The sequence below is a fragment of the Pleuronectes platessa genome, chromosome 17 (assembly GCF_947347685.1).
Source record: "Pleuronectes platessa chromosome 17, fPlePla1.1, whole genome shotgun sequence".
In the NCBI taxonomy this organism is placed as follows: domain Eukaryota; kingdom Metazoa; phylum Chordata; class Actinopteri; order Pleuronectiformes; family Pleuronectidae; genus Pleuronectes; species Pleuronectes platessa.
In genome coordinates this window covers 18,850,946-18,878,942 of record NC_070642.1, presented here as the reverse complement: position 1 = coordinate 18,878,942, position 27,997 = coordinate 18,850,946, and the positions used below count along the sequence as shown (strand labels likewise).

Here is a 27,997-nt window from a genome sequence, read left to right as displayed (position 1 = left end):
TAAATCATTATTATTTATATTTATCAAACGGGCCCCAGATTTTTCTGCTACGCCACTGAAAGGGGAGGGGCTGTGCGTCGCCCGACATTGTTGACCCGCGGTGCATGCTGGTAGAAGTAGGCAGGAACCTCCTCAGTGGCTCGCCGGGCTGTGATCGTGGTCCAGCTCCGGTCTCCTCCTCCGGTCTCCTCGGCGGCGAACTCACCTCGGACCAGCCCCGCGTGCATGTGGAGGCTCTAACGCCATGTAACGAGCAGGACAACCGACCCCTTCTCCCTACAGGACGGACACACAACAGACACAATGGCCGTCGGTGAGTTTTACCTGCGGCTACATGCTAGCATTGGAGCTAGCTTAGAGGGGAGAAAAAACACGGTGGCGACAAAAACGACTTTAAATGAAATAACAATGTCTCCAATCTGTCGGTTATACGTCACTGACACACGTCGGTGATGTGTGACTGTTGTTTAACGAGAAAAGATGGAGCCTGTCGTCGGTCCCGCTCCGAACATGGAGGATGAGTCCCGTTAGCTGCTCGCCAGTGACTCTCCCGTGTTTCCTCCAGAGAACGTGAGCGTGGTGTTCAAGCTCTACTGCCTGACGGTGATGACCCTGGTGGCGGCCACGTACACGGTTGTCCTGCGGTACACGAGGACCATCTCGTCCGGGGACCTGTACTTCTCCACCACCGCCGTGTGCATCACCGAGGTCATTAAACTCGTGCTGAGCCTGGGCATGTTGACAAAGTAAGAGTCCGCCAGCTTCCCTCTAAACGTGGGGAACCGAACACAATGTACACAACGTGGAATCTATTGTTGTTATTGTTATTACTGATGAATCTGCCAGCTGTTGGTTAATCGATTAATCATCTGGGGTATAGAGGGGAGCCTGGTCCATTAGGGGTTTGGGGGTAGATACTGTAGTTAGGGACTAATACATGTTCAATACCAATATTCATGTTACTGTTATTTAAACTCTGGGACACACTGGTTGTTGAGACCTCGTTTACAATATATCCGACTAAAGAAGTGAAAGAAAAAATTAAGTCAAATAGGAAAGTCAAGGGCAAAAAAGTAAATGCCTGAGGAATAAATACAGATAACACAATTTTAATTTAAATCAATTAATATAGAAACAGCTGGAGGTAAGAACAGACACTTAACATAGATCAAAATTTGATTTGATCCATGAATTATTCTCTGGGAAATTGAGTAGAACAATTCCAAAACAATGCTAGATGTTTTTTTCATCAACTTTGGAACACGTACAAAAAGGGAATCTAAACAGTTTAAAATACTTATAAAAATATGTTTAGATTTAATTTAAATTTGTCCATATTTCCTCTCCTCCTCCTCTTATTGGTCTGTTTTCACGTCTTCTCCCCCAGAGAGACCGGAAGCCTCAGCCGGCTGAAGAACGCCCTCGTGGAGCACGTGCTCTACAGCCCCAAGGAGCTGCTGAAGCTGAGCGTGCCCTCGGTCGTGTACGGAGTTCAGAACAACATGGCCTTTCTGGCCCTGAGCAACCTCGATGCTGCAGTTTATCAGGTAGCAATTTGAATGATGTTCAGATAAAAGTACAGTGTTCACCACAATGGAAACGTTCGGCCCTCCTTCCCTTGTTATAAATAGGAAAAACACACAGTAGTTTGACCCCAGCTGTGTTTTTCTGTTTAGGTGACCTATCAGCTGAAGATCCCGTGCACGGCCCTGTGCACGGTCCTCATGCTGAACCGCTCTCTGAGCCGGCTGCAGTGGTTCTCTGTCTTCATGCTCTGCGGAGGCGTCACACTCGTACAGTGGCGGCCTGTTGAAGCCACCAAAGTCCAGGTACGGGTGACACATCAATGTCTATGTCATGTGACCACCGCCGTCATGGATGCTGCTTTGGATTACCGGGTGGCTCATGTTTACGTCTCTCCCACCCCCCCCCCCCCCCCCCCCCCCCAGATCGAGCAAAATCCTTTAGTTGGCTTCATGGCCATCGCCGTTGCTGTCATCTGCTCTGGATTTGCAGGTAAATGTGACCCCGAGTTTTCACAAGGCACTGTGTGATGTGCATTCAAATGTGAAACTGAAGTGGCTGAGTGAAGTGTTTTTATTTGCATGGGAGGTTATTGACCTGCCGTCTGGTTTCAGACTTGTTTGTCTTCTTGGCTCTAACTTGTGCTCCCGCTCTGATTTAAGGTGTTTACTTTGAGAAGGTGCTGAAGAGCTCCGACACGTCCTTGTGGGTGAGGAACATACAGATGTACCTGTCGGGCATCGTGGTCACACTGATGGGAGTTTTCATGAAGGACGGTGAAAACGTTCTGGAAAAAGGCTTCTTTTTCGGTTACACACCCTGGGTGTGCTTTGTAGTGTGTAAGTACGATAAAAGCAGAGAATGATATTCTATTTATTTACATGTTTTTCGCAATTGTTCGGTTGACACTTTTCCGTCTGTGCTGTCAGTGCTGGCCAGTGTGGGGGGTCTGTACACGTCGGTGGTGGTGAAGTACACGGACAACATCATGAAAGGCTTCTCCGCCGCGGCCGCCATCGTCATCTCCACTGTTGCATCCGTCATCTTGTTTGGCCTACAGATAAGTAAGTTAACCCCAACGTTGACAGATGGACGGCTGAGAAACTATTTTCTGGTCCAGCTTGTTCTGAGATGAGGGCATGTGTGTGTTTAGTGCATATTATTTGACAATGAATCTATCCTGAACCGGTTCACAGTCTGCGCCGCCATGTGTCCTGGACATCTGTGGAATTCCAGATGATACCATTCTACAACCGTCTTACTCTTTTCTTTTTCTCCCGCTCTTTTGCAGCAATCACATTTGCCTCTGGTGCCTTACTCGTGTGCGTCTCCATCTACCTGTATGGACTTCCAAAGCTGGACACGTCCAAGCTGAGCCAGAAGGACGCAGAGTCCAAACAGAAGCTGATCACTGTGTGAGTCCCCGAGCTGCAGCAGGACCAGGTGTGCTGGACGGCGTGTGGAGGTCAAGAGGCTCCCGCCCTCCAGGGACCAGGGAGCCGATCCAGCTGTTTGTCAAATGAACACTCGGTTGGTCTCGCTCCGTTTTCAGTTCATCACGAAGACGACAGCTTTCGTTCCACTTCCATGTTTCAATCCAGCTCACCAGAAATCATAGTTTTTTTTGTTTTTTTTTTAAATTGTATTATATTTGAAATCAAATTCATATTAGTTTATTTTGTAAAGTTTTTTAATAATGGGAAGCAATCAGTGAAATCTTGTTTTCATTTTCAACCACGCTGGAGTGAAATGATTCAACTATATACACGTTTACTTTCGGGCCTCCTATGTATTTTATCAGAGGCGTTTGAATAACACAACTCCTTCTAACAGAGTTAATATTTGAATTAGTCTGTGTTAGTCTTATACTCATAACCACATAATGCTAATTATTAACAGGCCCAAGCCACAGGAGAACAAACATGGAAAGGAGGAAGAGAAGGTTGCATGTGTGATGTTTAATATCTTCACTGTCTCGTGTCAGATTCTACTTTGTTTTAAAGCTATGATTAAATTTCAATGGAAATATGTTACAAACAAATAGTGCCTCTGAACTTTTTGACTGTTTACAAATGAGCTGACAGGGTTTCCTTAGAGTGGATGGTCAATAAAAACTCTTCTCTTATCTCCCTTAAACAGTTTATCAAGGATATTCATTTACATTGTGTTCCTATTGATAAAAAAACAAACTGTTACTCCATTTAGAGTTTAGTGAACTGGTTCTGTATAAAAACTGAAGTACTTGTACCAGTCTGAGCTCTGTCATCTACATCAACTGTGAATTACATCACTCAGCTCTTGTTTTTACAGATGTGGACACTGATCAATATAAAAACTCAGTTACTTGATCACAATCCCAGTGAGAGAAAAAGGAACCTGAATTCAATTTTTAAAAAGATTATTTTAATAGATGAGGCTCTTATTTACAGTACAGTTTATCTACAGCCACTTGCAGCAGTGAAATAACATTGGTTATGGTTTGACATACTTTGAATTTCACATTTTATCAACCGGCGTGATGCCGAGGATCCTCATCCCGTTGGCCAGGACTGAGCAGGATCTGCTGAACAGACGTAATCTCGCCTATTAAAATTGAACAAATGAAAAGAAACCATGATTTAAAATATCTTAAATATAAACTTCAGCAAAATTCCATCATAAACACTGTATGAATGATTTGAATCACAACATTTATCAGAAAAATATTTTCCAAATCTTGAAGCCTGTCTCTCCAGAGAAGGTTGTGTTTTCGTCTGCGTTTGGTTGTTTGCAGAATCTCGAAAAACTACTCAACTTACTGGTATTAGGTATGAGGACCAGTCTAGTTGTATAACATTACATGATGGTGCATTTAAAGGAATAAAAATGTCTCTGTCTACCTGTGCAACTTCCTGAGGGCTTCCCTTCACCGGCAGCTCCCTGTGTGCCGTGGCGATCAGGTGACTGGAAGAGAGAGAAGTAAAAACATGAATAAGTATGAGTACACAGTTGAATTAACACGTCTGCATGTTAATATGGAAGCAAAATGCATTTACTTGAGAGAAACTTATCCTTTGTTTAGAATAAAAACAATTTATCTCGAATTCAGAGAAAACTTTCTTTGAAAATAGAATCTGGTTTACCAAATTAAAAATATAATAAAATATTTTCAGGAGAACAGAGTAAAACATTGATTTCCTAAGTGAAAGCTTTACCCTTCAAATATTCTTCCATATCTGGTAAACAAATCCTGCTCCTTACCACAGCTTCAATAGGAAGTTGACAAGATGTTTGGGTTGGAGATCCTGGGCGGACTGATACAACACCTCGTCATAACTGCATTAAAACAAAGGGTGGTTTTAACTGGTGCAAATATTTGTGAAGGGTGCAGAGGAATTAGGGGATGATGGTGATTGAGGAGTGGTTTGCTTACCGAAGGAGGTGCTGCAGGACGGTCACACTCGACTGCTCGAGGAGAAGAGACGGGTCGAACGTCGCAGCATTCATTTCTATATTCCTCCGTATTAAACTGCAGTAACACAAAACAAGTCTTGTTGGCATCGGACAGGTTGAAGTCATCATGCTAATGTTTCTGGTTTCAGTGGGTTTGGAATTTTTAATATGGATTTCTTGCAAGAGTGATATTGTGTTTTTCAAAACTGCAAACAAACCGTAAAAAAAAAAACTCAGAAGGAGAACTAGCGACTGAAATCAGCCAGTGGAGTAATTTGCTGCACAACAGAATGCAAATATTCCCGTTGTCGTGTTGTATTATTTTCAGCGGCGAACACATACAGACCTGCAGAGTCGAGCATGTGTGTATTGGAGGAAGACGCCTGTGTCTCCCTGTGCCTGCAGCATCCTGTCCCAGTCGAAGTTGTAGTCGGAGTACAGGGGACCTTTAAAGTCCTGAAACACAGAAATGAAAAATCCATAAAGCGTCTGTTTGTCATTAGATCACAGAGTTAGTGGATGTGAAGCTTCATTCACCTGAATGATCAGGGCACTGATTCCCACTTTCTCTGCCGTGTCCTCTGGGTCGTCCAGTTCCTTCGTTGCTGTGGAGAGTTGTTGTCACTTTATTTACATCATTCACAAATATATAAATCCATCTTTAAATTTGAGGTGTTGCAATTAAATGTCAATGAAAGATCTGCACAAAATAATGTGTTTGAGTTACTGCTATAATATATTAATGTTAAAATGCTTCCTGTGACAAATGCAAACAGATTTTTGCAACTCGTGAATCACGTATAGAAATAAATCCCTTAATGTATTTGACAGACTTTACTTTTTGATTGGCTCATGTTGTGTAACATCCTGGTCCGGGCTTCGTCCAGCACGTCCTCCAGAAACACCACCTCACCGGTCCTGGTCTTCATCCCCCGCACCAGGCCGAAGGAAACGTGCTGACAGCTGCAGAGCAGGAAGTACACACATGACTCAGGACACACACAATACAACACTGTTACGATACTTAATTAAAAGTAGAATTGTTATTATTATTGATCTATAAGGAAACTTTAAGTTGAAAATGACTGAGGATTGATTTTATGTCATTCATACACTGCTGGGTACTTTGATCTATACCAACATAGAATGTTTTATAAGTTAATCATATACATTGTGAATTTAATGTGATTTTTCTGTTAATCTCAAATTATTCACAGCTGTCAGATAAAAGTAGTTTAGTAAAAAACTTGTAGATTTTCCCTCTGAAATGTTGTGTAGTAGAGTGTAGAGCATGTAGAGTCTCTTATATTATAAACAAGCTATCTATAACTTGTATATAAAATAGTCTTGCAAAGCACAAAGTGTATTTACTGAGTGAATATGTTTCACCGTCCAGGATGTGATGAAACCTTCACAGCTCCGACTCTTCTAGAGCAGACAAAAGTCGAGTGTTTCTCATTAAATCTTTGGTCTGTGGTGGGTGGAGTCCGGATTCAATTATTATGAAGCCATAAAGGAATTCCCTTTTCGTTCCATTCTTAATTTCTGCTCTAGCAGTTTTACAGACGGTGCAGATGGTTTTGTTAGTAAGAAAAGTTTTCCCAGTATTTCCATATTTGAGTGTTAAGTTTCTTTGTATTTCCATCAGTGTGATAAGTAAATTATGCAATGTGTGTGTGATGTGTGGTGTCTCTCCTGCTACCTCTCCGCCCAAGGATGACCCATGGCGAGAAGAATCTGGAACAACTGCTGGAAGTGAGTCGCTTGACTTTTATCCGTCTTACAAAAGAAAAAGACAAAGAAATACAGACACAGCAGTGATTCAGGTGTTTAAGCAAACAAGCAAGAAACTCTAGTGATAATAATAATAATTTCAAGAGGAAAGGGAGTTGAACCCATCTTCCCTTGGATGATGTGTTTTCTACGTTCACACACAAACAAAGACAAGAATCTAGAGAAGTTAAACCAGGGTGGGAGACTGACCTCATCATATCGTGGTTAAAATATAAATATCACAGTTTGTGACCGTGATGGAAATTCATCTTAGGATTTGAAATAATGAAATTCTCAGACTGGAGTTGCCACTGAGTCTTTATAATAGTAATCTATGCAGAGTTACACAACAAGCACGGCTGCTCAGGATGGAACAACTGGCTGCAAATTCAAAAAAGCCAGGACTTATACAAAGAGGCGATTCACAAGACAGCATGAGAAAAAGAAGACATGCCAGAATTAATACAAAGAGGTGCTTCATAAAACTTAATATGAAAAAGATATGAAATCCTCCTCTGTGTCTATCTGCTGTGTCCGTCCGCTGTAGCAAACTCCCTGTTTGCCAAGGCCACAGCAGTGAGACACCTGGTCAGTGGAATTTTCCCTTACATGACACTTATTCCTTGATTGTTAGAATTACTCATCACTTCCATCTGTAGTGAAAAGTAGTATTTTTTGTAGTAGATGAATGTGTTTGAGGCTTTTGTATGAAGTTGTCTTTAAATTAGAGGACAGAGGTGAACAAGTGAAACGGTGAATGAGTCAGAGTCCTCACCACATAAATCATCTCATCAAAGTGGTACTTCTGTTTTCGGTCAACAGCTGCAGCCAAATCTCTGGAATGGGGAAAATGCAAAAGAGGTGAAAGCTGCACGGTTGACTGTGTTTAAGACAAGAGATCTTTTTGGGGCATTTTCACCTTTATTGGATAATTGATAGTAAAGATATAAACCAATAGTAGAATTTCGGTTTTTATGATATATATTTATGATATAACCTTCTCCAGGCCTGAAAAACTATTCTGTAAAATTCTCCATTTTGTGGTTGCTTCTGTTTCACTGACCTGGTGATGTAGAGCGTTGTGCCGTCGCTGCGGAGCACCGTGCAGACGCTGCTCCCGTCTCCATCAGGGGAAAGATCCACTACACCAGTTCCCTTCCTGTAATAATAAATACAGTGTGATAATACAACTCCCATCGGTGCTGGGTGCATATTCTTATAAACAGTACTAAAAGAAAAATAAGGTTTACATTAGACTCTATCTTCTTGCTAACAAACAAACACACACTTCTGGCCCCATTTCCTGATCAGAATCCATCACATACTGTCACATACTCTGAGGTTTTCAACAGGCCTCCACTCCGCAGCTGCTGCACCACTTCCTGGGCCTGGCCTTGGTGCTCTGACTCCCCGGAGTAAATATCAAAGTGGACGCCTAACCGCTGCAAAGACCAGATTTCAGTTGGTGAAAGGTTGGAATTATGTTTTGTCTCCTTTCTCCCATCAAGTGTGTACTTTGGAGATTTAACTCTTTAAGGTGCCGTGCGGCTGGTTGTACCTTGTAAATGTGTTGATACTCGCTCACTGTGATGTCTCTGAACTGTTGCCACAAGGACACGGCGTGGACGTCATGCTGCTCCAGCTGTCTAAAGAAGTCTCTGGCGTTCTGCTTCACTTCCTCACTATGCTCTGCTTCTTTGTTCACTTGGACATACACCTGAAAGAAGACAAGTCACTTGTGAAGTATGCACTGTTCTATAGATCACATTACAGGATCTTGCTCACATGCAAACTCACCTCGAACAAATGCTGCAGTGGATTCTGTTTTAATTTCTCCTGAGATCCAAACTGTGCAAACCCAGCTCCGAGCAAACCTGAAATCAAAGAGGACACACTAACATCTGGGACGTTATGATACTGGTTCAATGTTTTAATATGCTGGATTTAGAAAAAGGGGGAAGTCTGATTTATTTTTAAACTTCCTTTATCCTTGAGAAGTTTTTTCTGTTATTGAAATGTTCACCCTTCTCCAGGGGAATAACAAATGGGTCATGAATTAATAAAAAACTGACACATTGAGGGAGCTGATATTTATGAGCTTTGCATATGTGAGCTGATTGAATCTAAGGGATTTTTGGGCCGGGGTCCAATGACGTTCTAGTTTGCCCCTGAGCTACTCACCAAACTGCATTCCCCAGTCCCCAAGGTAGTTCATTCGAATGACGTTGTTTCCGAGGGTCTGCTTCAGGTTGGCGATGAAGTTACCTGGAGAGGGAGTTCCTTTCTTTGTTAATTATTCAAAGTCGTCAGATCAAAACGGGAAGTTCACAGTAGAACACAAGATCATTTGTATTAATATTCTTTCATTTAAGGTTTCAAGTCATTTGTTTTTTTACACTTATGACCAATTAATAAACAAGTAGCAGACTTTTCACTGTTGAAAAAATGAGCTTTGCTGCCCCCTGATGGTCAAACAATAGATCGGCTGACATATAGTGATGTTTGTGCAATGACCTAATACTGGCGGATTTATCATGAAGCTCTAGTTCACAGTGTAACTCACATCACATACATATGGATCAATATCAGATAATTTGGCTTTAGATCAGAATAAATTAACTCACCAATAATTGTCGACCGCAAGTGTCCAGCATGGAATTTTTTGGCGATATTAGGAGAGCTGCCACATACAAACACAACCTGTGTCTGTTAAAATCTTGAAGACGTATGAAGTGAGGATATACAAAAGAAAATACACAAAGACAAACAAACATACCTGTATTCCACTAATGTTGTTCCTCTCTTGAGATTATTAAAAAGTTCACTATTTAACCCAAACTTGGTATCGTCCTGATTTTCTAACGGCTCCAACATTTTCTAAAACAAATAAAGCAGAAAGAATTCAGAAACACCAAAAACAAGAAAGACTATTTCCCAGCACTGTGTAAATGTCGACTCACACACCTCCACAAAGAGCCTGCGATTGACTGTGAAGTTTATCATGCCTCGATCAGCAGAGATGTTTTCCACCACGCTGTCCTGCTTCAGCTGAGAAACACAACAAGAACAGTAACTTAAAAACACTTTGTGTAATGTGTGACCTTTAAAGAGCCAAGTGTGTGAAGCCTTGTGTGAACACTATGTTGCAGAGGTATATAGATACAAAGGCTGAAATTATAATAATACATTTGTTGATCAACAGGATATTAATGTGCAATAATGTATGAATGCATGCAAATACACTTTCCTCTGCTTAACATCAATTTACATTTAATGTACTTTGTGGGCAGAATTTGACAAAACGTAGAAATATCAATTAATTAAAGAAAAGACGGGGAATATTGGATGAAATACGTGTGTTTCCTTTAAGTATGTTTACAATGTAGAGACGTAGTAATGCTGCTTTCTCCCGTTTCCATAATTCCCGTGAGATCTATCTTACCTGAGCGGCCAAGTCTTCCGCCTGCAGCTGAACGTCTCCACTGGACGGTAACACTCCACTGGCTCGTAGAGCGTTGATGGACAGTTTGAAGTCAGCCGTCTTCCTGAGGAGAACAAGATCAACAAGCTTTAATAAACTGGTGAGAGGACAAAATAAAAGACTGCCTTTTTCATCAGGGTGTTGTCTGATGTTGAGTGCAGTGAAGGGAATTATGCTTTAATAACAGAAGTTAGAATTTAGAACAATTAAAAGATCCATTATTAATACTACGCAGCAAGGGTTATTTATAAATCATTTGTGTGAAGCCCTTATCTGGCTCAAACTAATTCTATCTTTTTTGTTAAGAGTGCAGCAATAATTTGATATGCTTCTATCTTTATTTATTTAGAGTTCAGTTAGACACAGACTATAGTTCAAATATTGAAATCCTGACAGTGTTTCAAAACCAATCATAAGAGGACATGCATTTATCAAAAAGTATAATTTAAATAATGCTATTAAAACCCACTTTATGCTTGTGTATTTCTTTGAATCATAACACAAACTCCGGGATCTTGTGTGTGAACTTTCCCTGCACATGATGTGTTTCTCTGCTTGTTGATAAAGAACTGATAAATAAAGACACTTAACTGTTTCTTAAAGACAGGAACAGCTGACAGGGCTGGAGTGAACACGTCCTCGTGCTGCTGCAGGGTCCTGCTCAGCTGCACGCGCACAAACACACACAAAGACACAGACACACAGTCAATGACAGAACGAGGTTCAACACTATTCTTGTTTTGATTTGTCTCCAGGGTCACAGGCATGTTAGCTTTAGCACGTTAGCATTGTCATTGTGGACGTTCGGCCTCGTTACCTTCGCTGCGATTCTTCTCCTGAAGAAGTTCGCCATGTTTCCTCCAAACTGCGAACACGAAGTGTTAATCCTCGTTGAGAAACATTAAGTAAAATCCTCTCATGTTGTGCTCGCAGGCTGCAGCGATGTGTGTCAGTGTACTTCCGCCCGGCAGCAGCGCTTCCGGTCGGCTCGTCCAATCACAAGCTTTGTTGCCAGTAACGTCACCGACTCAGAAAAAAGTTGGATTTCCCGGCGTTTGTTCAACATATCCCGGATATGTTTCCGAGATCCGGATAACTTTACCCACCAATCACAGTCTGGCTCAGTGGTCACATGACGCTGATTGACAACAACTTGAGATTACTCAGGTTCAAGATCTGAGCACGTGCACAGGAATAGGGCGGGGTTTACTGCATATGGCCAATCACAGACCTGGTTTGACTGACAGCAGCGCCTCATATTTCAAAGTGTTATATTAAGAAATCAGAGAAACCAGAATAAAATAAACAGAGATGAGTTGTTTTATCTAATCCGCACAATCCCCACATTCGTTTTTGTCTTATTCCCAAAACAATGAGAATAGATAAAACGTATCCTTATCAAATATATTTTATTTATTATTTCTATGTTTAACTTTTTAAATGTTAATTCCAATGCTGTGAACACAACACACTAATTCGTAGAAATGTAGAAATGTCAGAGATGATTGTTCACCATATAAAATCAAAGCAGTGCAAGCAGTTCGTGTTTCTGCTGACCTCTAGTGGTGGAAGTTGACGCGTTCCCCTGAAGGATGGAGGTGATACAGATTCATCGTTTCAACTAAAGAGGTCAAAGTAAGAAGCATTTTCTGAAAGACTCTAACTGAGCATAACAATAAATCAACTTCCTGGGAAACAAACAAGAAGAAAATGTGGAATGTACACGAAAAATATGACCATTACAACAATAAATGTAGAAATACCAATATAAGAAACTAAGGACAAATAAATTAATGGAGTAATGAATGAATACATGTCTAAAACACATATATATTTTCGTTACAATTTGTATGTATTGTTTCATGTATTTCTTTTCACCTGTATCGTTCGTGCACTGCACAGGAACACATCTCACACAGAAGGTATTTAAGCCACTGGCCCTTTAAGAGGACGCGCGTGCGCACCGCGCAGGGAAAGTTAACTCCTGAACTTCGCAGCTCGAGATTTTTCTGAGTGAGATTAATAAAGAAGCAGCAGGAAAAGACGCTGCGGCCGCGGACATGGCTTTCCGCAGGAGGAGCAAGAGCTACCCCTTCTTCAGCCAGGAGTTCCTCATCCAGAACCACGCGGACATCGTGTTCACGCTGGTCATTTTCATTCTCATTGGGCTGATGTTCGAGGTGAGCCCAACTTCTTCTTCTTCTTCCTCCTCCTCTTCTTCTTCCTCTTCTTCTCCTTCTTCTCCTCCATGGGGTCACTCAGATGTTTTCAGATGTTTTCCAACTCCTCCTGCTCCTTCACACGCGAAACCAGGTCAGTGAGGAACCAGAGGGGTTTTGGGGTTTGGTTTGTGGAAAAGTTCACTTCTTGGAAGAAAATGTGCATCAGTGCTGTCGGACATGTTTGCTGCTTCCTCACTTTTTATCCACCCAGTAAAGTGGAGAATGGGAGGATTGGGGCTGAGAGAGAGAGAGGGGGAGAGAGAGAGAGAGAGGCTGCAGAAAACTTCAGGGTTCAACCTGGAACTTTACTTTTCTACTCTCCTGTGCTGCTTGTTTATGGTTTAACCTCAATGGACGATTGTTTGAATCCATGCATAGTTGTTAAAAACTCTTTCCTCAGCACAAACATCCTCTAACGCTTTTCATGGTGTAACTTCCTTCTCTCTAACAATCACCTGTTTTACCCTCAGTCTTCTTCCACTTTTCAGTAAAGTCAATCCGCTGCAGCACTTCTTTTTTTTTGCATCCAAATCGTGTCAGAAACCACGTACCGCCGGGTTCAGGTAAGGGGGGGATTTCAAATTAAAAGCCTCGCTTTTGGCAAGCTTGAATTGTTCCCACACGACCGTGATTTAGGGTTTTATTTTGAAAGGACAAATCGGAAAGGGCGTGGTTAATGCCGCTAGCTCGACGCTGGTAGTTAACTGCCACGTCTCAATCTCTGAGCTGCTGCTGGAGGCTCAGCTGACACTCACCTTTAAATCCATATACATATATACACATTGTGTAAATACACACACACACACATACATATATACAGATAAACATATATACACATTTAATATACACAAACATACTTTTTACACAAATATACACAAATATATACACATTGTATCTACACATACATTTTATATATAAACACACTCACAAACGTATACCTACACACACACACACAGACACAAACACATTTTATATACATTAACACACTTATACACACACTTGTATATACACATACACATATATATATATATATATATAAACATATCGACACGCATACGTACATAGATATACATTTCCAAATACGCACTTATGTACATACATGCACCTGCGCCTGTACATAGACACACGCTTGCACACATACATATATATATGTACACACACACACACACACACACACATTGACAGTTTCTCATACGTGTGAACAGAAACAAAGCTTCAGGCTCCACAGTCTCAGTTCAGAGCCTGGTTGTGGTCACACAGCTGCTCGGCTGAAACAAATAAGAAGGAGGGGATTTCCTTCATTTTTCTTGGTTTGGGGGACAAGGAGCTGCAGCTGGTTTTCAGTCTGAGGTTTCGGTGTTGACAGTTCAAGCGTGTGGCCGCGGTGCTCAAGGGATGAATGGTGACTGTGGTGCTCAAACTGGGACCAGGCCACCAACAGGGTCCCATGTGGTTCTGATGCACTGGTGTGTACATATATACCTTATATTACAGACCGCTATCCAAGGCAAAGAGCTGTAAATAAAAACAAAAAATCAACATTTGGAAAAGTAAGAGACACAGAAGTTGTAAATATAATGAAAAGCTGAAATAATAAATATGCAGATCATGTTCTGACTCCAGCCTATTTAAAGTGAGATCTGACGATTTGAAAGACTGTTTCAAATGAAGAAGTAATCAAATCTTTAAAAAGTCTTTGCAAATTCCCTTTTCAAAACCTCATCAGACCTTCAACAGTTCCAGAGAGGATCTGAGAAGTGAAACTTGACTGAGCTTCTCACGGTTCACTGACACATTCGACCCTTTGAGAAGAAGCCGCAGGGCGACGTCGCTTTACCTCGAGAGTTTGAGGAAACACGCTCTAACTTCTCGTGTCTTCGAGGGGGATCCTTGACATGAAATATTTTTGGAAGCTGTGTCACAGCCTCCACATCCCAGGTCCACACAAGCTGCATCATGCTGACAGATTTTTTTTAACGGCGCCCCTCAGGGAGCTAATTACAACACCAAGGGAGGAGGAGGAGGAGGATTGACTGACAGTATTACCAATAACATGATATATTCTGATAAGCCTGGATTCTTACTCTCTGTCCCCCTACACACACACACACACACACATGCATGGGATTTGTCTATGTCTCACTCGGACGCTGCTGATTACCATCTCGTCTCATTTGCAGGCCACAGCGAAGACGGCCATACTCTTCATTCAGCCCCAGTACAATGTCACCACACTATCACCAGGTACGCTCTGCAATGTAACACTTATTATTCAGTTCATTCACAGCAGATGATCCATTTAGCCTCAGTTTCACTTCTGCATGTTGCCATTATTGTGTTACTGCTGTCAAAGGGCGATTACAAGCACGCCTCAAGTTGCACAAGGAGGTTTCACACGCCTCTGACTGCAAACATGTTCTGTGTGTTTGTGTGTGTGTGTTTAGAGGGAGAGGTGACGCTGTACCACTACGGATGGAAGGACTCTGCCACCATCCTTTTCTATTTCTTCATCACCATCATACTCCATGCCGTAGTACAGGAGTATCTTCTGGATGTAAGTACATTGACAGTGTGGACCACATTGCATCGAGGAATCGGAGGAGTCGTACAGATTGCACACACACATGAATATTAGTCCCCCAAATATGCCTGTTTTTGTTTTATTCAAGATCCATAAATGAGTTCCCCGGGAAATCTGTGAAAAGTTTTCATACAAATGCAATTAAGATAAGTCGAGACTTGATTTAAAACCGAAGAAAAGTCTTGAACCTTATCGGGCATCGCACCAGGAGCAGGATGAGGGAGAGACGGTAGCATTTGGATCAATCCCACTAAACCAGACGTGGGCATTGTGTAGAAATAGGCCAGTAGGTTTTATCTTAGCTCCATCACTATGGTTTCCAGAGAGTGTTGAAAGGAACTCCCACAAATAGCCAGTTCCAGCTGCATTTACCTGATCTGTCGTTTCGTGTTGTCCACGCTGCAGAAGGTGAACCGGCGTCTCCACCTCTCCAAGAGCAAGAACACCAAGTTCAACGAGTCGGGTCAACTGTGTGTGTTTCACCTGGTGTCCAGCGTATGGAGCCTCTACGTTCTCGTAACAGTAAGTGAGATTTCACTCGTACTGTTAAGGATGTGTGTCGTTTGAACTCTGAGCAGACACAGGGATGACGTGTCTCGAATGTCTCCACGCAGGAAGGATATGTCCTCCATCCCAGCAGCCTTTGGGAGAACTATCCCCATGTTCACCTCAGGTATGACCGATGAGTTCCCCCTACCACTAACGATGTCATTTTGGCAAAACAAATATACATAGTTTGTAGATTATAATGATTTTGTATACATAAAACGTACAGTAACATACTTTTTAGATGTTTCAATAATGAATCAATACAAAGTTAACCCACACATTGTGCATTTTGGGACCACAAGGCCTCAGTAACTTTGTGTCTTATCATCATTTCCTCAGAGTCAAAAGTTTAATGTGGAACACTGTAGCAGATTAAACTAAAGGCAGCAATTTATTATGCTGGATTATTTGGCATTTAACCAGGTTTTACAAAGGTTTATATTCTTGTTAACTGCCTTTAACTGCTGCTGCTTTCTCTCTCTCTCTCTGTCTCTCCCTCTCTCTCTCTCTGTCTCTCCCTCTCTCTCTCTCTCTCCCTCTCTCTCCTGTATCTGTGGTGCAGGTTTCAGGTGAAGTTTTTCTACCTCACTCAGCTGGCCTACTGGCTCCATGCCCTGCCGGAGCTCTACTTCCAGAAAGTACGGAAGGTCAGTGAGGGGATCCTGGGAACTGGAGGAGTTAAGGGAGTGTGACCAGACAACATGAGTGTGTGTGTGTCTGTCTTTGTGTGTCTGGCATGTGTGTGATTTGGATGGAGAATGAGAAACAACAAAAGGCTTGTACTTTGTAAATAAACACAGTTTTTTGTTTTTCAGGAGGAGATTTCCCGCCAGCTGCAGTACATCTGCCTGTATCTGCTGCACATCGCTGCAGCCTATCTGTTAAAGTAAGCGTCCGACGGAAGGGACTTTCTTTTAAAATCCTTTAACCTCAGAGTCTGGCAAAGAAATACTTCTCCACTTGTTTTTCCTCCTCGCTCCTCGGCCCTGACTGCCTGTCTCTTGTTTCCCGTGTAGTTTGAGTCGTGTGGGTGTGGTCCTGCTCTTCCTGCAGTACGTGTCAGAAGTGGGCTTCCACATCGCCAGACTCTTCTATTTCACCGATGAGAACCATCACAAAATGTAAGTAACCTCAACACGGTCACTGTTTCCAAAAATCTAGGTCAAATAAATTTGACATGACGAATACAGCCCCCGGGCACAAGTGAGAAGAGGTTGAATACTTGAGGTTGCTCTGCTTGGCTCTGGTGCCTCCTCTTCTTCCTCACTTGTGTCAAAAGCAAACACACAATCCTTACTGCTGGTTTTATTTTTCCACTGTAACTCAACCCTCAGAATAAAATACCTGAACTACAGACTGTTGGTATTTCCTTATCACAAACACTGAACTCTTAAAACTCTTAAAGAAGTTGTCCTCCCCCAGCTGCTGTATCACATGTTTTCAGTGTTTTCCACCTTTTAACAGTGCATTTTATTGTTGCCTTGTTTGGTTTGATGGTCGTCAGAGTTGATTATGTCAGCTGCTTGACTCTTTTTATTGATTGTGTCTCTGTGTGTGGTGGTTTCAGGTTTGACCTGTGGGCGGTCGGCTTTGTGTTTACACGGATGACCACTATGACCCTGATGTTCCTGGCTGTTGGCTTCGGTTTGGCTCGTGCTGAGAACCAGGGGCTGGACTGGGAGACGGGAAACTTCAACACCGTGCTGATTAGGTAAAGCCACACGTGGGCCGGCAGAAAAACACTTGTGTCCTACATTTGTTGGACAATGATTCATTTTGTGGCACAGCCGTTATTTTTTTACAGCTGTCATAACAACTAAAGAGCAAAAAACACCCATAAAAGAAAGTGTTGACGTTTTTGTGTTATTTTATCGTTTTAAAACATAAAAACAACACAATTTGAAGCTTAGTGACAGAAAAAATATATGATCACCATGAACCATTAAATTAGATTTAATAAGTCATTATTATGATGTGATCTTCAGAAAATGTATTATGGAAATCTCTTAAACTGTAACTCTTAAAAGGTTCAAACAGTGGTCTAGATCTAACTGTGTTACCAGGAGTCAGCTTCTGTAAAACCCTGAGAAATTAAGGAATTCAGACCTTGATCCAATAACACATGTCAAGGCAAGAGAGTAATTTCATTAATGTGCAATGTCAGGCCCGTTTCCCCCCCCCCCCCAAACCCCCACACACAATTGCACTAATCTTCTTGCCTTGGGGCCCTGACAGGATGACTGTTCTACTGCTGGTGTGTTTGATCCAATCCTGGCTACTCTGGAAGTTTATCCGCTTCCAGCTGAGGCGCTGGAGGGAGTTCAGACACGAACAGGCCATCCGCAAGAAGGCCGGCCCAAAACAACCGCTACGGACACTGAAGAGAGACTCGCGTGAGTACAGGCACCTGGTCAAACATGTTTCATCACACACGGATGGACTCGCATGATAAATAGCTGAAGTGGAGGCAACGGGACAACCGTTTCACAACATTCGTTTTCAGGAATGTGACGTGTCATGATTCCTTCTTAAAGCAACACTGTGTAACTTTCTGAGCAACAGCGCCCCCTGCAGCCAGCGGAGCTCTGACTGCCTAGTCCCACTCACTGAACTGAAGCACAACTGAACGGTGGATATTACCCATAATCCACGGCTTCCTGAACTGCTGCTGTAACAAATCCACCAAACTCTGTTAAGAATGCTTCATATTTTAAAGAGTTTCCTGCTGAATATTGGATATAAACTCTGGTTTTGAATGATTTCAAAGTCTTTTTAACGGATCTACAGTTCAGCTTTACTCTTCCCCTTGTTGGGCCTGATTCTGACAATTAACGCTGCGACTATCAGTCAGTTACACACTTTACACAGGACACCGTACACTGCTCAAAAGGTACATAGAGCAAGAACAGGCATTCAGGGTGATGAGTGGGAGTGAAAGCGTCACCATTCTCTCTGTTCCAAGTTAGTGAACCATCAAACTAATTTTGAAGCTGCTGTTTTAAAGGGAAAAAAGTTGCTTAACGTTGCTTTGTCCAGATCACAGTATATGTTCTGCATTAACACCCTCTCGCCTCACTTCTCTCTCTCTGCTAGTTGGTCACCATGAAAACGGAGTTCTTAAAGCAGAGAACGGAGCTTCTCCTCGGACCAAAAAACTCAAATCCACCTAAGAAAACGCACAAACTGGCCTGAACAGCAGCCTTAGCCCAGGCTAAGGTTTTCTCCACAGCAGAACAGGGGAACTGGTGGCCGGTGGCCACGGGGCTCCTGGTTGACTTCGTCCTGAGATGTTAAAGGGACTCAGTCACTTGAATGCTGGAAAAATGAAAACCAAGGAAATCTCTTTGAGCCCAAAAAGACATTTACTCTTCTCATCATATCAGTATTTTCATACCACCTCGCAGCCTGCTCTCCGTACCCCAGGAACACCACTGTATGCATAAAGTGAAAGCAGTGAATGGCACACAAGTTACTGTGCATGTCAGCGATGCATGTGTCAGTGCATTTCCTCATACATAAGTACTGTATTGGTTGTAGTGTTTGCAGCTCTTCCCATTGAGCCGGCTTTGCTTGTTTTCTGGTCTGATCCATTGGAGCAGAATGATTGTTACTGATGATATGCTATGATATGAGCTTACTGTATGCCGGCTGTAGCGTTATCCCTTAACCAAGCCAAGAGAAGGGATTCTGACCAAACAGTGGGGATCACCTATAGGCTCCTCCCAATGATTTACATCTGTCACTGGTCACTTAATAGATATGTATCGAGTATGTATGTTGGATATTACCGCATGCCATTCCATGTTTTTTTTTTTTTGTTAATTACTTTATTAAATAATGCAATTTTCTCAAATAAGATAAAGACTTGTCTGTGTTTCTATTTCATTGTGTACCCACGTATCTTGAGATATCGCCTTCATGGGAATGGACGTATGAGCACATGCCTACATATACACACAAGTTCACACGCATGTACAGACACACCATACCTACAAGTTCTCATGCTTCCAAACACAGTGGTTACATATAACACCCACACACACACACAAATGAGAATACAGCACATAAACCAGGCCAAGGATATTCATAATCATATAGTGTATCCATAGATCTGTAGAGATTTTATTAAATCATTGATTCAAGTAAAACTGTTACATTCACAAAGAGGGACAGGCAGATTAAAACCGATGAGTCATTATCAGACAATAATAATGAGATGATTAGCTGACTGTTAAACCATCTTGGTCACCTGGCTTTATTTCTCTTCCCCTTCACTCAGCTTCTGACGCACAGAGTCCAGCGTCTCAGAAGGGATCTGGCTTGACATGGACTCCAGGTATGTGAGGACGTATTGGTCGGCATCAGTCAGCACAAAGCGGTGTCCGAAAACTAAAGTAACAGACATGACAGAGAAGAGAAAAGTGACATTAGCTGAGTTTTCGCTCCTTGGTATTGATCAAACTTGGGACCAATGTGCTGGTTTATATAATGAGTTACACATCCCTGAGTAAGCATTCTTTTTGTAAACCCATTTGCAACAACTTTAATAAAAGTAGGCCGCTGTGATCCTCACCTTCCACAGAGGCTCCAATAGCAAAGTCTGCAGGTGAGTAGAACTCAAGGTTCTCCAGAGTGGAGCCCGGCTTGGGGATGCGCGTCTTCTCCAGGAACTTGCCACTGATCATTCCCGAGTTGCGACCGGGCTTCTCATAAATGCTGATCATGTCGTTGGACAGGAAGTAGGTCAGAATGAAACGCCGGGATTTGTCCACGGGATACTTTGAGTTCTGGAATGTCAGTAACACAGGGGAAGCTTCAGTGTTTCACAGAACCTGTACACACAATACAGTGTAGTAGAGTAATAGAGTGTGTAATGTAAACAAGTCAAATTAGGTAGGCAGTCCCACCTTGTGAGAAAGAGAAAGCCAAGGCAGGTTTTTAAATGCGATTGGGAAAATTACAACCAACAGGAAGGTAATGTAGAGTTGCTAGCGTGGGCTAAATATGGTCTAAGTCAATGAAATGAAAGTGAAATGTGTTTCCAGGGTCACATTTTCCTGGGTCATTTTTTGATTCCTGGATTAGACCAAGTGGCACAAACCTATTTCCTGATGTCGACTCACCAGTGTGGCACCGTAGCGCAGCTCTTTGAGGTTGTTCTCCAGCATCTTCATCACATCCTTCCTCGGAGGCTTGGGAACCAGAGACAAACAATTCTGGAGAGAATCTTCAAGGGAACCAAAGCCATTGTAGGGAGGAACCTCCTGTAGATGTGAACAACATGGACATTAGCTACCACAACACAAGTCAGATGACATGGTCTTCAGTTTTGTGAAAGACAACCGACTCACCCTCTTCCTGTTGTGATATATGTCAACCTTCTTTGGAACTTCAATGGGTTTCATCTCCATGTCAGGGTGGTTGGTCTGGAAATACTCTTTAGTGAAGTCATCGCACTCGTACAGCATGAAGGGACGGGACAGCAGCTTCACTGTGTGACCCAGCTGGAAGTCTGTGGGTGAGAAGTACTCGTCCACCTCATGCTTTGAGACCTCCAGCACACAACTGGGGAAGGGCCCTGAAGGAAATCACACAGGAACAATGATGTAGTAACTAAATAATGAAAATGCCACCATGCAATCATTTTTGCATGTTCCATAACTTTGCATCTTACTCGGTTTGAGGTGCTTGGGCAGCCTCTGTCGGCGCATCACGACCGGGAAGGGATCACGACCGCTGTTGGGTTCGTGGACCTCTCTGATCTCCACTGTGTCGTCCGCGAGGAAGTAGTGGATGGTGACGGTCCTGGTTTCCCTGTACAGCCGGTGAGCGTCATCCCACAGGGCGAAGAAACGCAGCACCTGAACAGAGAGAAGTCGACATACTGAAACTAGAACTGGATCCTTAGAGCTCCTGTTTTCAGAGGTGTTTGAATAGATGTTACTGTAGAGCTTCTGTGTTGTTAGCTGTCTGGATCAGAGTTTGTAATAGTTACTCAGGGAGTTCGGAGCAGAGGGAATTTACTTTACCTTGCCGTCCATAGTGAGAAACTGGTGGTAGGGGTCGAATTCTGTGGGTGTGATGTGGCAAGACTGAGGGATTTTTCGTCCTCTGGTGTAAGGGTCAACTGGCATCGGCTGAGGGTCGTTCAAAGGGATTCCCTCACTTGCCATGAACTCCTGTTTGCAGGGACAGAGATTATTTTCAAAAACTGACAGGTACATATTGATTTACCGAAAATAATGAGCATTCGAACATGTTGTACCTTTGTAAACTCATCGCAGTCTGTGATGTGGTAATTGACCCCGTACAGATCTAGGTCTATGCCAAGATTGAGGTCTTTATAATGGTAATGGTCTCCACGTTCTGTATTGGGCACACGCTGTCGTTTCAGCCGTTTCCCCTGCAGTAACCCAGTGTTTTTCACTCTGGGCTCATAGATGAGCATGCTGTCATCCTCGAGGTAGTAGTAGATCATCACAGGGCGCACGCGGTACACCTCGTTAGGAGAAAACAGGACGTCCTCCTGAAAGTATGCATAGAAGCGCAGCACCTACAGGACCAAAGGTTGGTGAACAGACAAACTAAAACCATCCAACACTATTCTTAGTCTTCAAAGTTGTACCTCACCTTCTTGTCTAGGGCCATGTGAGCTGGTACGAACTCTTCAGGTGGGATCTTGTAAAGGGATTCCGACCTCACGTCTGGTGTTATCAAGGTCAGCTTGTTGATCTTCTGCTGGAGCAGCTGCTCTGACAGATGAGCATCCTGTCCGATGTCGTCCCCGGGCCGATGGGGCAGAGGGAAGCCGTACTTGTAGTGGAGAGTCTGGGATCGATGGAAGGCCGACTTCTGCAGGGAAAGATCATAGACAAGAACATGCTTTAGATATTTTCAATCTGAGAAGTATACATAAATCAATTCAATGCATAAAAACCTAGGAGGGGACAGATAAATACTAGTAAAAGATAAATAATTGGAATATATTATTGTTTATGTTTAATAGTAAAGGTCACTACTTGAGGAGACCTCAACAGAGATTTTTATCTTGGTAATTTGGATAGAAAATGTGTTTCAAATCCCTCTGTCAACTGTGCAGTGAATAGAAAGTTAACATTTTAATATAAAAATCTGCTTAAACTGGAGAAATGCAAAAAGTACATTAGTATCACAGCAAGTAAACTGTGAATATTATATAACTTCATTTTGGCTAACCTTTGTGAAACATTAAACCCTCCTGTTATGTAAACTTTAATACATTTCAAATCAAGATGGCTAGTAACATATTAAGTAAATAGCATTAGAAAAACGTACGTACCGTGACATCTCGAAAAGTGTTTCCGGGTAAGAAGGGTAATCCGTGGCTGTTCCAGAACCAAGACATCGCTCCAAATAAACTTTTCCCTTTGTGCGTATTCTTGTTTCTTCAGCTCTACAACCCGATAAACAATATAATTTATACTCAATGTTTATTTGAACCAAATGATCACAATTGAGGCCATAGAAGTTAATTGCATAGTAAGACATGACAGTATGGTGATGGTAGGCAATACCATAGTATTGTCTCCAATTTGTATATTTATTTGCTTTGTATATTATTTATGTTTAGGCAATATCTGGAAATGAGACTGTAACTAACAAGGTTTCCAAAAAATAAAGAAAGAAATTATCTTTTGTTCCCCCATCATCCATATTGCCCCAGTCGATCGCGGACCCTGCCTGTAGGAGCAGCGTATGGATGTTTGAAATACATTTGTTTTTAAAATACCTTTTCCCTCTGACCAAAAACTGAATGCAGCTCCTGGTTTTTACCCAAATATGGTTTTGTGCTTCAAAGTGACTTCTTCTTCTTTGAGGTTTCTTAGCTTTTCCACCAAAGCTCACCTGTATTTGACAGTTATAAAGGAGTGGACCGTTATTTTACACTTTAATAATTGCCTTTCTTTCCATTTGAACCTTCACATTGTAGCCACTGCATGATGCCTTTGATCTCTGACAGTCATTAGACAAATACCTCTTAATGTTTTGCATCCAGTTTTATTTATTTATTGTGTAATGAAGTACTCTTCAAAGGTTTTGATTCATATTCTTGTGGACAGATTTATTGAGCAGGGAACAACAAAGAGGGCATCTGGCCTTCACTGGCATCACGAGGCAGCTCCTCTACTTCATCACCTGATTGGAAAAAAGATGTTAGGGCTTAATTAGCTGAATATTAAATTAGTGCATTTAAAGAAGGTGACACTGAATATCACTGACAAACAATTTAATAGAGATGATTAGCTGACTGTTTTACCGTGTCGTTCACCTGGCTGGTTATTCACTTCCCCTTCACCCAGCTTCTGACGCACAGAGTCCAGTGTCTGAGAAGGGATCTGGCTGGAAATGGACTCCAGGTATGAAAGGACGTATTGGTCGGCATCAGTCAGCACAAAGTGGTGTCCGAAAACTAAAGTTACAGACATGACAGAAAAGAGAAAGGTGACATTAGCTGAGCTTTCACTCTTTGGTATTGATCCCCATCAAGCTTGGGACCATCATACTGGTTGTGATAATGAGCTACACATCCCCTGTTGATGCTGTAGTATCTGAGTAGGCAATCTTTTTGTAAACACCATTTGCAACAAGGCTAATAAATGTAGGCCGCTGTGATCCTCACCGTCCACAGTGGCTCCAATAGCAAAGTCTGCAGGTGAGTAGAACTCAGGATCATCCACAGTGGAGCCCGGCTTGGGGATGCGCGTCTTCTCCAGGAACTTGCCACTGATGATCCCCGAGTTGCGAGAGGGCTTCTCAAAAATACTGATCATGTCGTTGGACAGGTAGTAGGTCATAACAAAATGTCGGCCGTCGTCTGAAGGGTTCTGTGAGATCTGGAATGTTAAAGATATAGGGGACAGCTTCACCAAACAGAGAAATTATCTGTTTTAATAATAATAACTAATCATTTGTATTTCACTTTTAAAAAGAATAACTCAACAGAGAAATTTATAAAAACAGAAAATCGGACCTGATAGACCAGAGTGAGCAATGAAAACAAGTAATAACAGTTTTGTTTGAGAAATTATTTGAGAGAGGACAGATCTTAGTTCCTCAGGTAGGCAGGTCCAGCTCTAACAAAGGACATTATTAACAAGGCGCTCCATGGGAACAGTAAGAAGGATCGCAGGTAGCGTTCAGGCTCATGGGGTACAATAAAATCAGTGTTGTAAAGTTACAGCTAACAGGCAGCTGGTGTAGTGTTTGCTAGGATTTACGTAATATGGTATTGGCTCCCTCCTTACTGGCAATGGCTTTGACTCTTGTCTGGGTAAAATAAGTTTCCTGAGTTACACTCCTTGTGTCATTTTTTGATTCCTGGATTAGACCAAGTGGCACAAAACATATTTCCTGTTGTCGACTCACCATTGTGGCCCCGTAACGCAACACTTTGAGGTTGTTCTCCAGCATCTTCATCACATTCTTCCTCGGAGGCTCTGGAATCAGGGACAAACAATTCTGGAGAGAATCTTCAAGGGAACCAAAGCCATTGTAGGGAGGAACCTCCTGTAGATGTGGACGAGAGCAAATAGTTACCACAACACAAGTCAGATTACATGGTCTTCAGTTTTGTGAAAGAAAAGATGAAGACAGATTTGTTCATTTCTCACCCTCTTCCTGTTGTGATGCACATCAACCTTCTTTGGTACTTCTATGGGTTTCATCTCCATGTCAGGGTGGTTGGTCTGGAAATACTCTTTGGTGAAGTCATCGCAGTCGTACAGCATGAAGGGACGGCCCCGCAGCTTCACTGTGTGACCCAGCTGGAAGTCTGTGGGTGAGAAGTACTCGTCCACCTCATGCTTTGAGACCTCCAGCACACAGCTGGGGAAGGGCCCTGAAGGAAATAAGACAAGAACAATTATGCAGTGACTAAATAATGAAAATGACAGCAGATCATCATTATTTGTCGTTATTACACTATTTGTTTTCTTTTAAAATGACTTTATTGTTACAACTTCATTCCAATGCCACTGATTGATCATACAAATTCAAGCCAGCAGTTCAGTTTAGCCTCAACTTGAGCAGAAATGGCATTTTCCTGTCTCATGAATTTACATCTTACGTGGTTTGAGATTTTTGGGCAGCCTCTGTCGGCGCATCACGACCGGGAAGGGATCACGACCGCTGTTGGGTTCGTGGACCTCTCTGATCTCCACTGTGTCGTCCGCGAGGAAGTAGTGGATGGTAACGGTCCTGGTTTCTTTATACAGTGAGTCAGCGTCATCCCACAGGGCGAAGAAACACAGCACCTGAGCAGAGAGAAGTTAAGAGACTGAAACTAGACCTGGTTCATTGCAGCTCAGGTTTTCTGAGGCGTTTGAATAGACGTTGCTGTACTAGAGCTTCTGTGTTGTTAGCTGGCCGAGGTTTCAGTTTGTAATAGTCACTCAGGGAGTTCGGAGCAGAGGGAATTTACTTTACCTTGCCGTCCAAAGTGAGAAACTGGTGGTAGGGGTCGGTCTCGGTGGGTGTGGTGTGGGCAGGCTCAGGGATTTCACGACTTTTGCTGTAAGGGTCAACTGGCATCGGCTGAGGGTCGTTCAACACAATGCCCTCACTTTCCATGAACTCCTGTTTGCAGTGCCCAAGATTATTATTATCAAAAACTGACAGGTACATATTAAATATACAGAAACATTAACAGGTTGTACCGTTGTAAACTCATCACAGTCGGTGATGTGGTAATTGACCCCGTACACATCCAGGTCTATGCCAAGGTTGAGGTCTTTATACTGGTAATGGTCTCCACGTTCATTCTTGGGCACATGCTGTCGTTTCAGCCGTTTGCCCTGCGCTAACCCAGAGTTCTCCACTGTGGGCTCATAGATGAGCATGCTGTCATCCTCGAGGTAGTAGTAGATCATCACAGGGCGCACGCGGTACACCTCGTTAGGAGAAAACAGGACGTCCTCCTGAAAGTATGCAGAGAAGCGCAGAACCTACAAGACCAAAGGTTGGTGAACAGACAAACTAAAACCATCCAACACTATTCTTAGTCTTCAAACCTGTACCTCACCTTCTTGTCTAAGGCCACGTGAGCTGGTACAAAGTCTTTTGGTGGGATCTTGTAAAGGGATTCGAACCTCACGTCCGGTATCTCAAAGGTCAGCTGGTTGACCTCCTGCTGCATCAGCTGCTCGGACAGAAGAGGATCCTGTCCGATGCCCACAGTGGGGCGACGGGGCAGAGGGAAGCCGTTCTTGTAGTTGAGAGTCTGGGATCGATGGAAGGCCGACTTCTGCACGGAAAGATCGTTGACAAGAACATGCTTTAGATCTTTTCAATCTGATCAGTATAAAGTCAGGAATCCCATTAAATTGAAGTCAGATTAACATTGTATGTGATCCTATTGTTAAAATACGTACAAATACTTGAATACCTGTGTGACACACAACCAGGGAGTGGACAGAAAAATACAAGATAAATAATTGGGATGAATTATTTCTGAATCATCTCTACTTGACGACACCTCAACTGAGATTTGATTTAGAAGATTTTAATCCACGTCATTAATTTCCCTCTGTTATTAGACGTCTAAAATACAAAATGATCTCAAAGTGGAGGAATGCAGGACGAACATAAGCTAAATTATATAACGTTAACTGAACCTTCAACCTTTGCGTTAAGTTAAATTATATACGCTATAAATAAAGCTAACTCGTTCCCCTTTAAAGTCATTCGCGTAACAACCGCACGTACCGTTACATCCCGGAAAGTGTTTCCAGGTAAGAACGGTAATCCGTGGCTGTTCCAGTTCCAAGACATCGCTCCAAACAAAACCTTACCCGCGTTATAGAACTAGTTCTTCAGCTGTAGAAGAGGATACACTATAGAATGTGTAGCTATAACAACAACACAACAACTCAACAACCACCGCTGCAGCTGGTGCACGACAGCTCCACCGTGCTACGTGTATGGTCTCCGTGGATACGGGACAACAGTAAAAAAAAAAACAACATTAAACCAAAAATAATAAAAAATTTAAAAGCTCAAAAACACAATTGAGATGTAATGAGACAAAATCAATTGAAGAAAGGATACAACAAAGAAGTAAAGAGTAAATAAATTAACCCTGATGAATTTATACAAATTTATTACGGTCTACACATCCTCTTCACCTATACATGATTTAAATTTGTATATGTTATATATTCAGTTTCGGCTGTAACTGCTAGAATCACTGAAATTAATTTAAACTGTTCTTTAGAGGTCGTGTAAATAAATAGTTTGGTGATTTTTAAGCTGTACAATTTACACAACCCGTAATGCCTTGAAAGTCCCACCAGGGGGCGAGCAACGCCAATGAATCATAGCACACAGGTCATAATGCAAGTATCAAAGCTCATGATCAGCTCTTTGCACTGTTTGTATAACTCTCTATAGTTGCGTGAA

The 27,997-nt window shown here is 42.4% G+C and overlaps 5 protein-coding genes across 6 annotated transcripts; 2 read left to right on the top strand and 3 right to left on the bottom strand.

The window, feature by feature from the left end:
* Window positions 1-116: 116 nt before the first annotated feature.
* slc35a1 (solute carrier family 35 member A1) lies at window positions 117-3,660 on the top strand. Its single transcript, XM_053444964.1, has 8 exons — window positions 117-313; window positions 566-746; window positions 1,388-1,547; window positions 1,677-1,829; window positions 1,950-2,016; window positions 2,187-2,363; window positions 2,454-2,588; window positions 2,816-3,660. Exons 1-8 carry the CDS (start codon window positions 304-306, stop codon window positions 2,941-2,943), a joined length of 1,011 nt encoding a protein of 336 aa, XP_053300939.1. The 5' UTR covers window positions 117-303; the 3' UTR covers window positions 2,944-3,660.
* A 245-nt stretch (window positions 3,661-3,905) lies between these two features.
* On the bottom strand, window positions 3,906-11,196 carry rars2 (arginyl-tRNA synthetase 2, mitochondrial). Its single transcript, XM_053444961.1, has 20 exons — window positions 11,028-11,196; window positions 10,802-10,875; window positions 10,172-10,274; window positions 9,694-9,777; window positions 9,506-9,606; window positions 9,354-9,409; window positions 8,911-8,994; window positions 8,527-8,603; window positions 8,288-8,446; window positions 8,065-8,171; window positions 7,793-7,888; window positions 7,505-7,565; window positions 6,659-6,735; window positions 5,795-5,919; window positions 5,494-5,561; window positions 5,303-5,412; window positions 4,937-5,032; window positions 4,765-4,839; window positions 4,404-4,467; window positions 3,906-4,107 (listed from the first exon to the last, which is right to left on the bottom strand). The coding sequence occupies exons 1-20, from the start codon at window positions 11,061-11,063 to the stop codon at window positions 4,021-4,023; spliced, it is 1,740 nt and encodes a 579-aa protein (XP_053300936.1). The 5' UTR covers window positions 11,064-11,196; the 3' UTR covers window positions 3,906-4,020.
* Window positions 11,197-12,155: 959 nt separating this feature from the next.
* tram2 (translocation associated membrane protein 2) lies at window positions 12,156-19,368 on the top strand. 2 transcript variants are annotated; one of them, XM_053444962.1, is made up of 11 exons: window positions 12,156-12,390; window positions 14,613-14,676; window positions 14,877-14,986; window positions 15,419-15,535; window positions 15,628-15,686; window positions 16,125-16,209; window positions 16,378-16,448; window positions 16,579-16,683; window positions 17,130-17,273; window positions 17,798-17,955; window positions 18,656-19,368. In XM_053444962.1, exons 1-11 carry the CDS (start codon window positions 12,271-12,273, stop codon window positions 18,730-18,732), a joined length of 1,110 nt encoding a protein of 369 aa, XP_053300937.1. In that variant the 5' UTR covers window positions 12,156-12,270; the 3' UTR covers window positions 18,733-19,368. The 2 variants fall into 2 exon arrangements, with proteins under 2 accessions (XP_053300937.1, XP_053300938.1); XM_053444963.1 differs by lacking the exon at window positions 12,156-12,390 and adding an exon at window positions 12,435-12,523.
* Window positions 19,369-19,817: 449 nt separating this feature from the next.
* On the bottom strand, window positions 19,818-22,946 carry LOC128460383 (EF-hand domain-containing protein 1). The gene is made up of 9 exons (XM_053445557.1): window positions 22,881-22,946; window positions 22,193-22,414; window positions 21,828-22,115; window positions 21,592-21,741; window positions 21,237-21,423; window positions 20,914-21,140; window positions 20,686-20,826; window positions 20,136-20,349; window positions 19,818-19,951 (listed from the first exon to the last, which is right to left on the bottom strand). The coding sequence occupies exons 1-9, from the start codon at window positions 22,944-22,946 to the stop codon at window positions 19,818-19,820; spliced, it is 1,629 nt and encodes a 542-aa protein (XP_053301532.1).
* A 717-nt stretch (window positions 22,947-23,663) lies between these two features.
* LOC128459842 (EF-hand domain-containing protein 1) lies at window positions 23,664-27,370 on the bottom strand. Its single transcript, XM_053444769.1, has 10 exons — window positions 27,305-27,370; window positions 26,622-26,843; window positions 26,257-26,544; window positions 26,027-26,176; window positions 25,668-25,854; window positions 25,213-25,439; window positions 24,968-25,108; window positions 24,222-24,435; window positions 23,859-24,011; window positions 23,664-23,737 (listed from the first exon to the last, which is right to left on the bottom strand). Exons 1-10 carry the CDS (start codon window positions 27,368-27,370, stop codon window positions 23,664-23,666), a joined length of 1,722 nt encoding a protein of 573 aa, XP_053300744.1.
* Window positions 27,371-27,997: the final 627 nt, after the last annotated feature.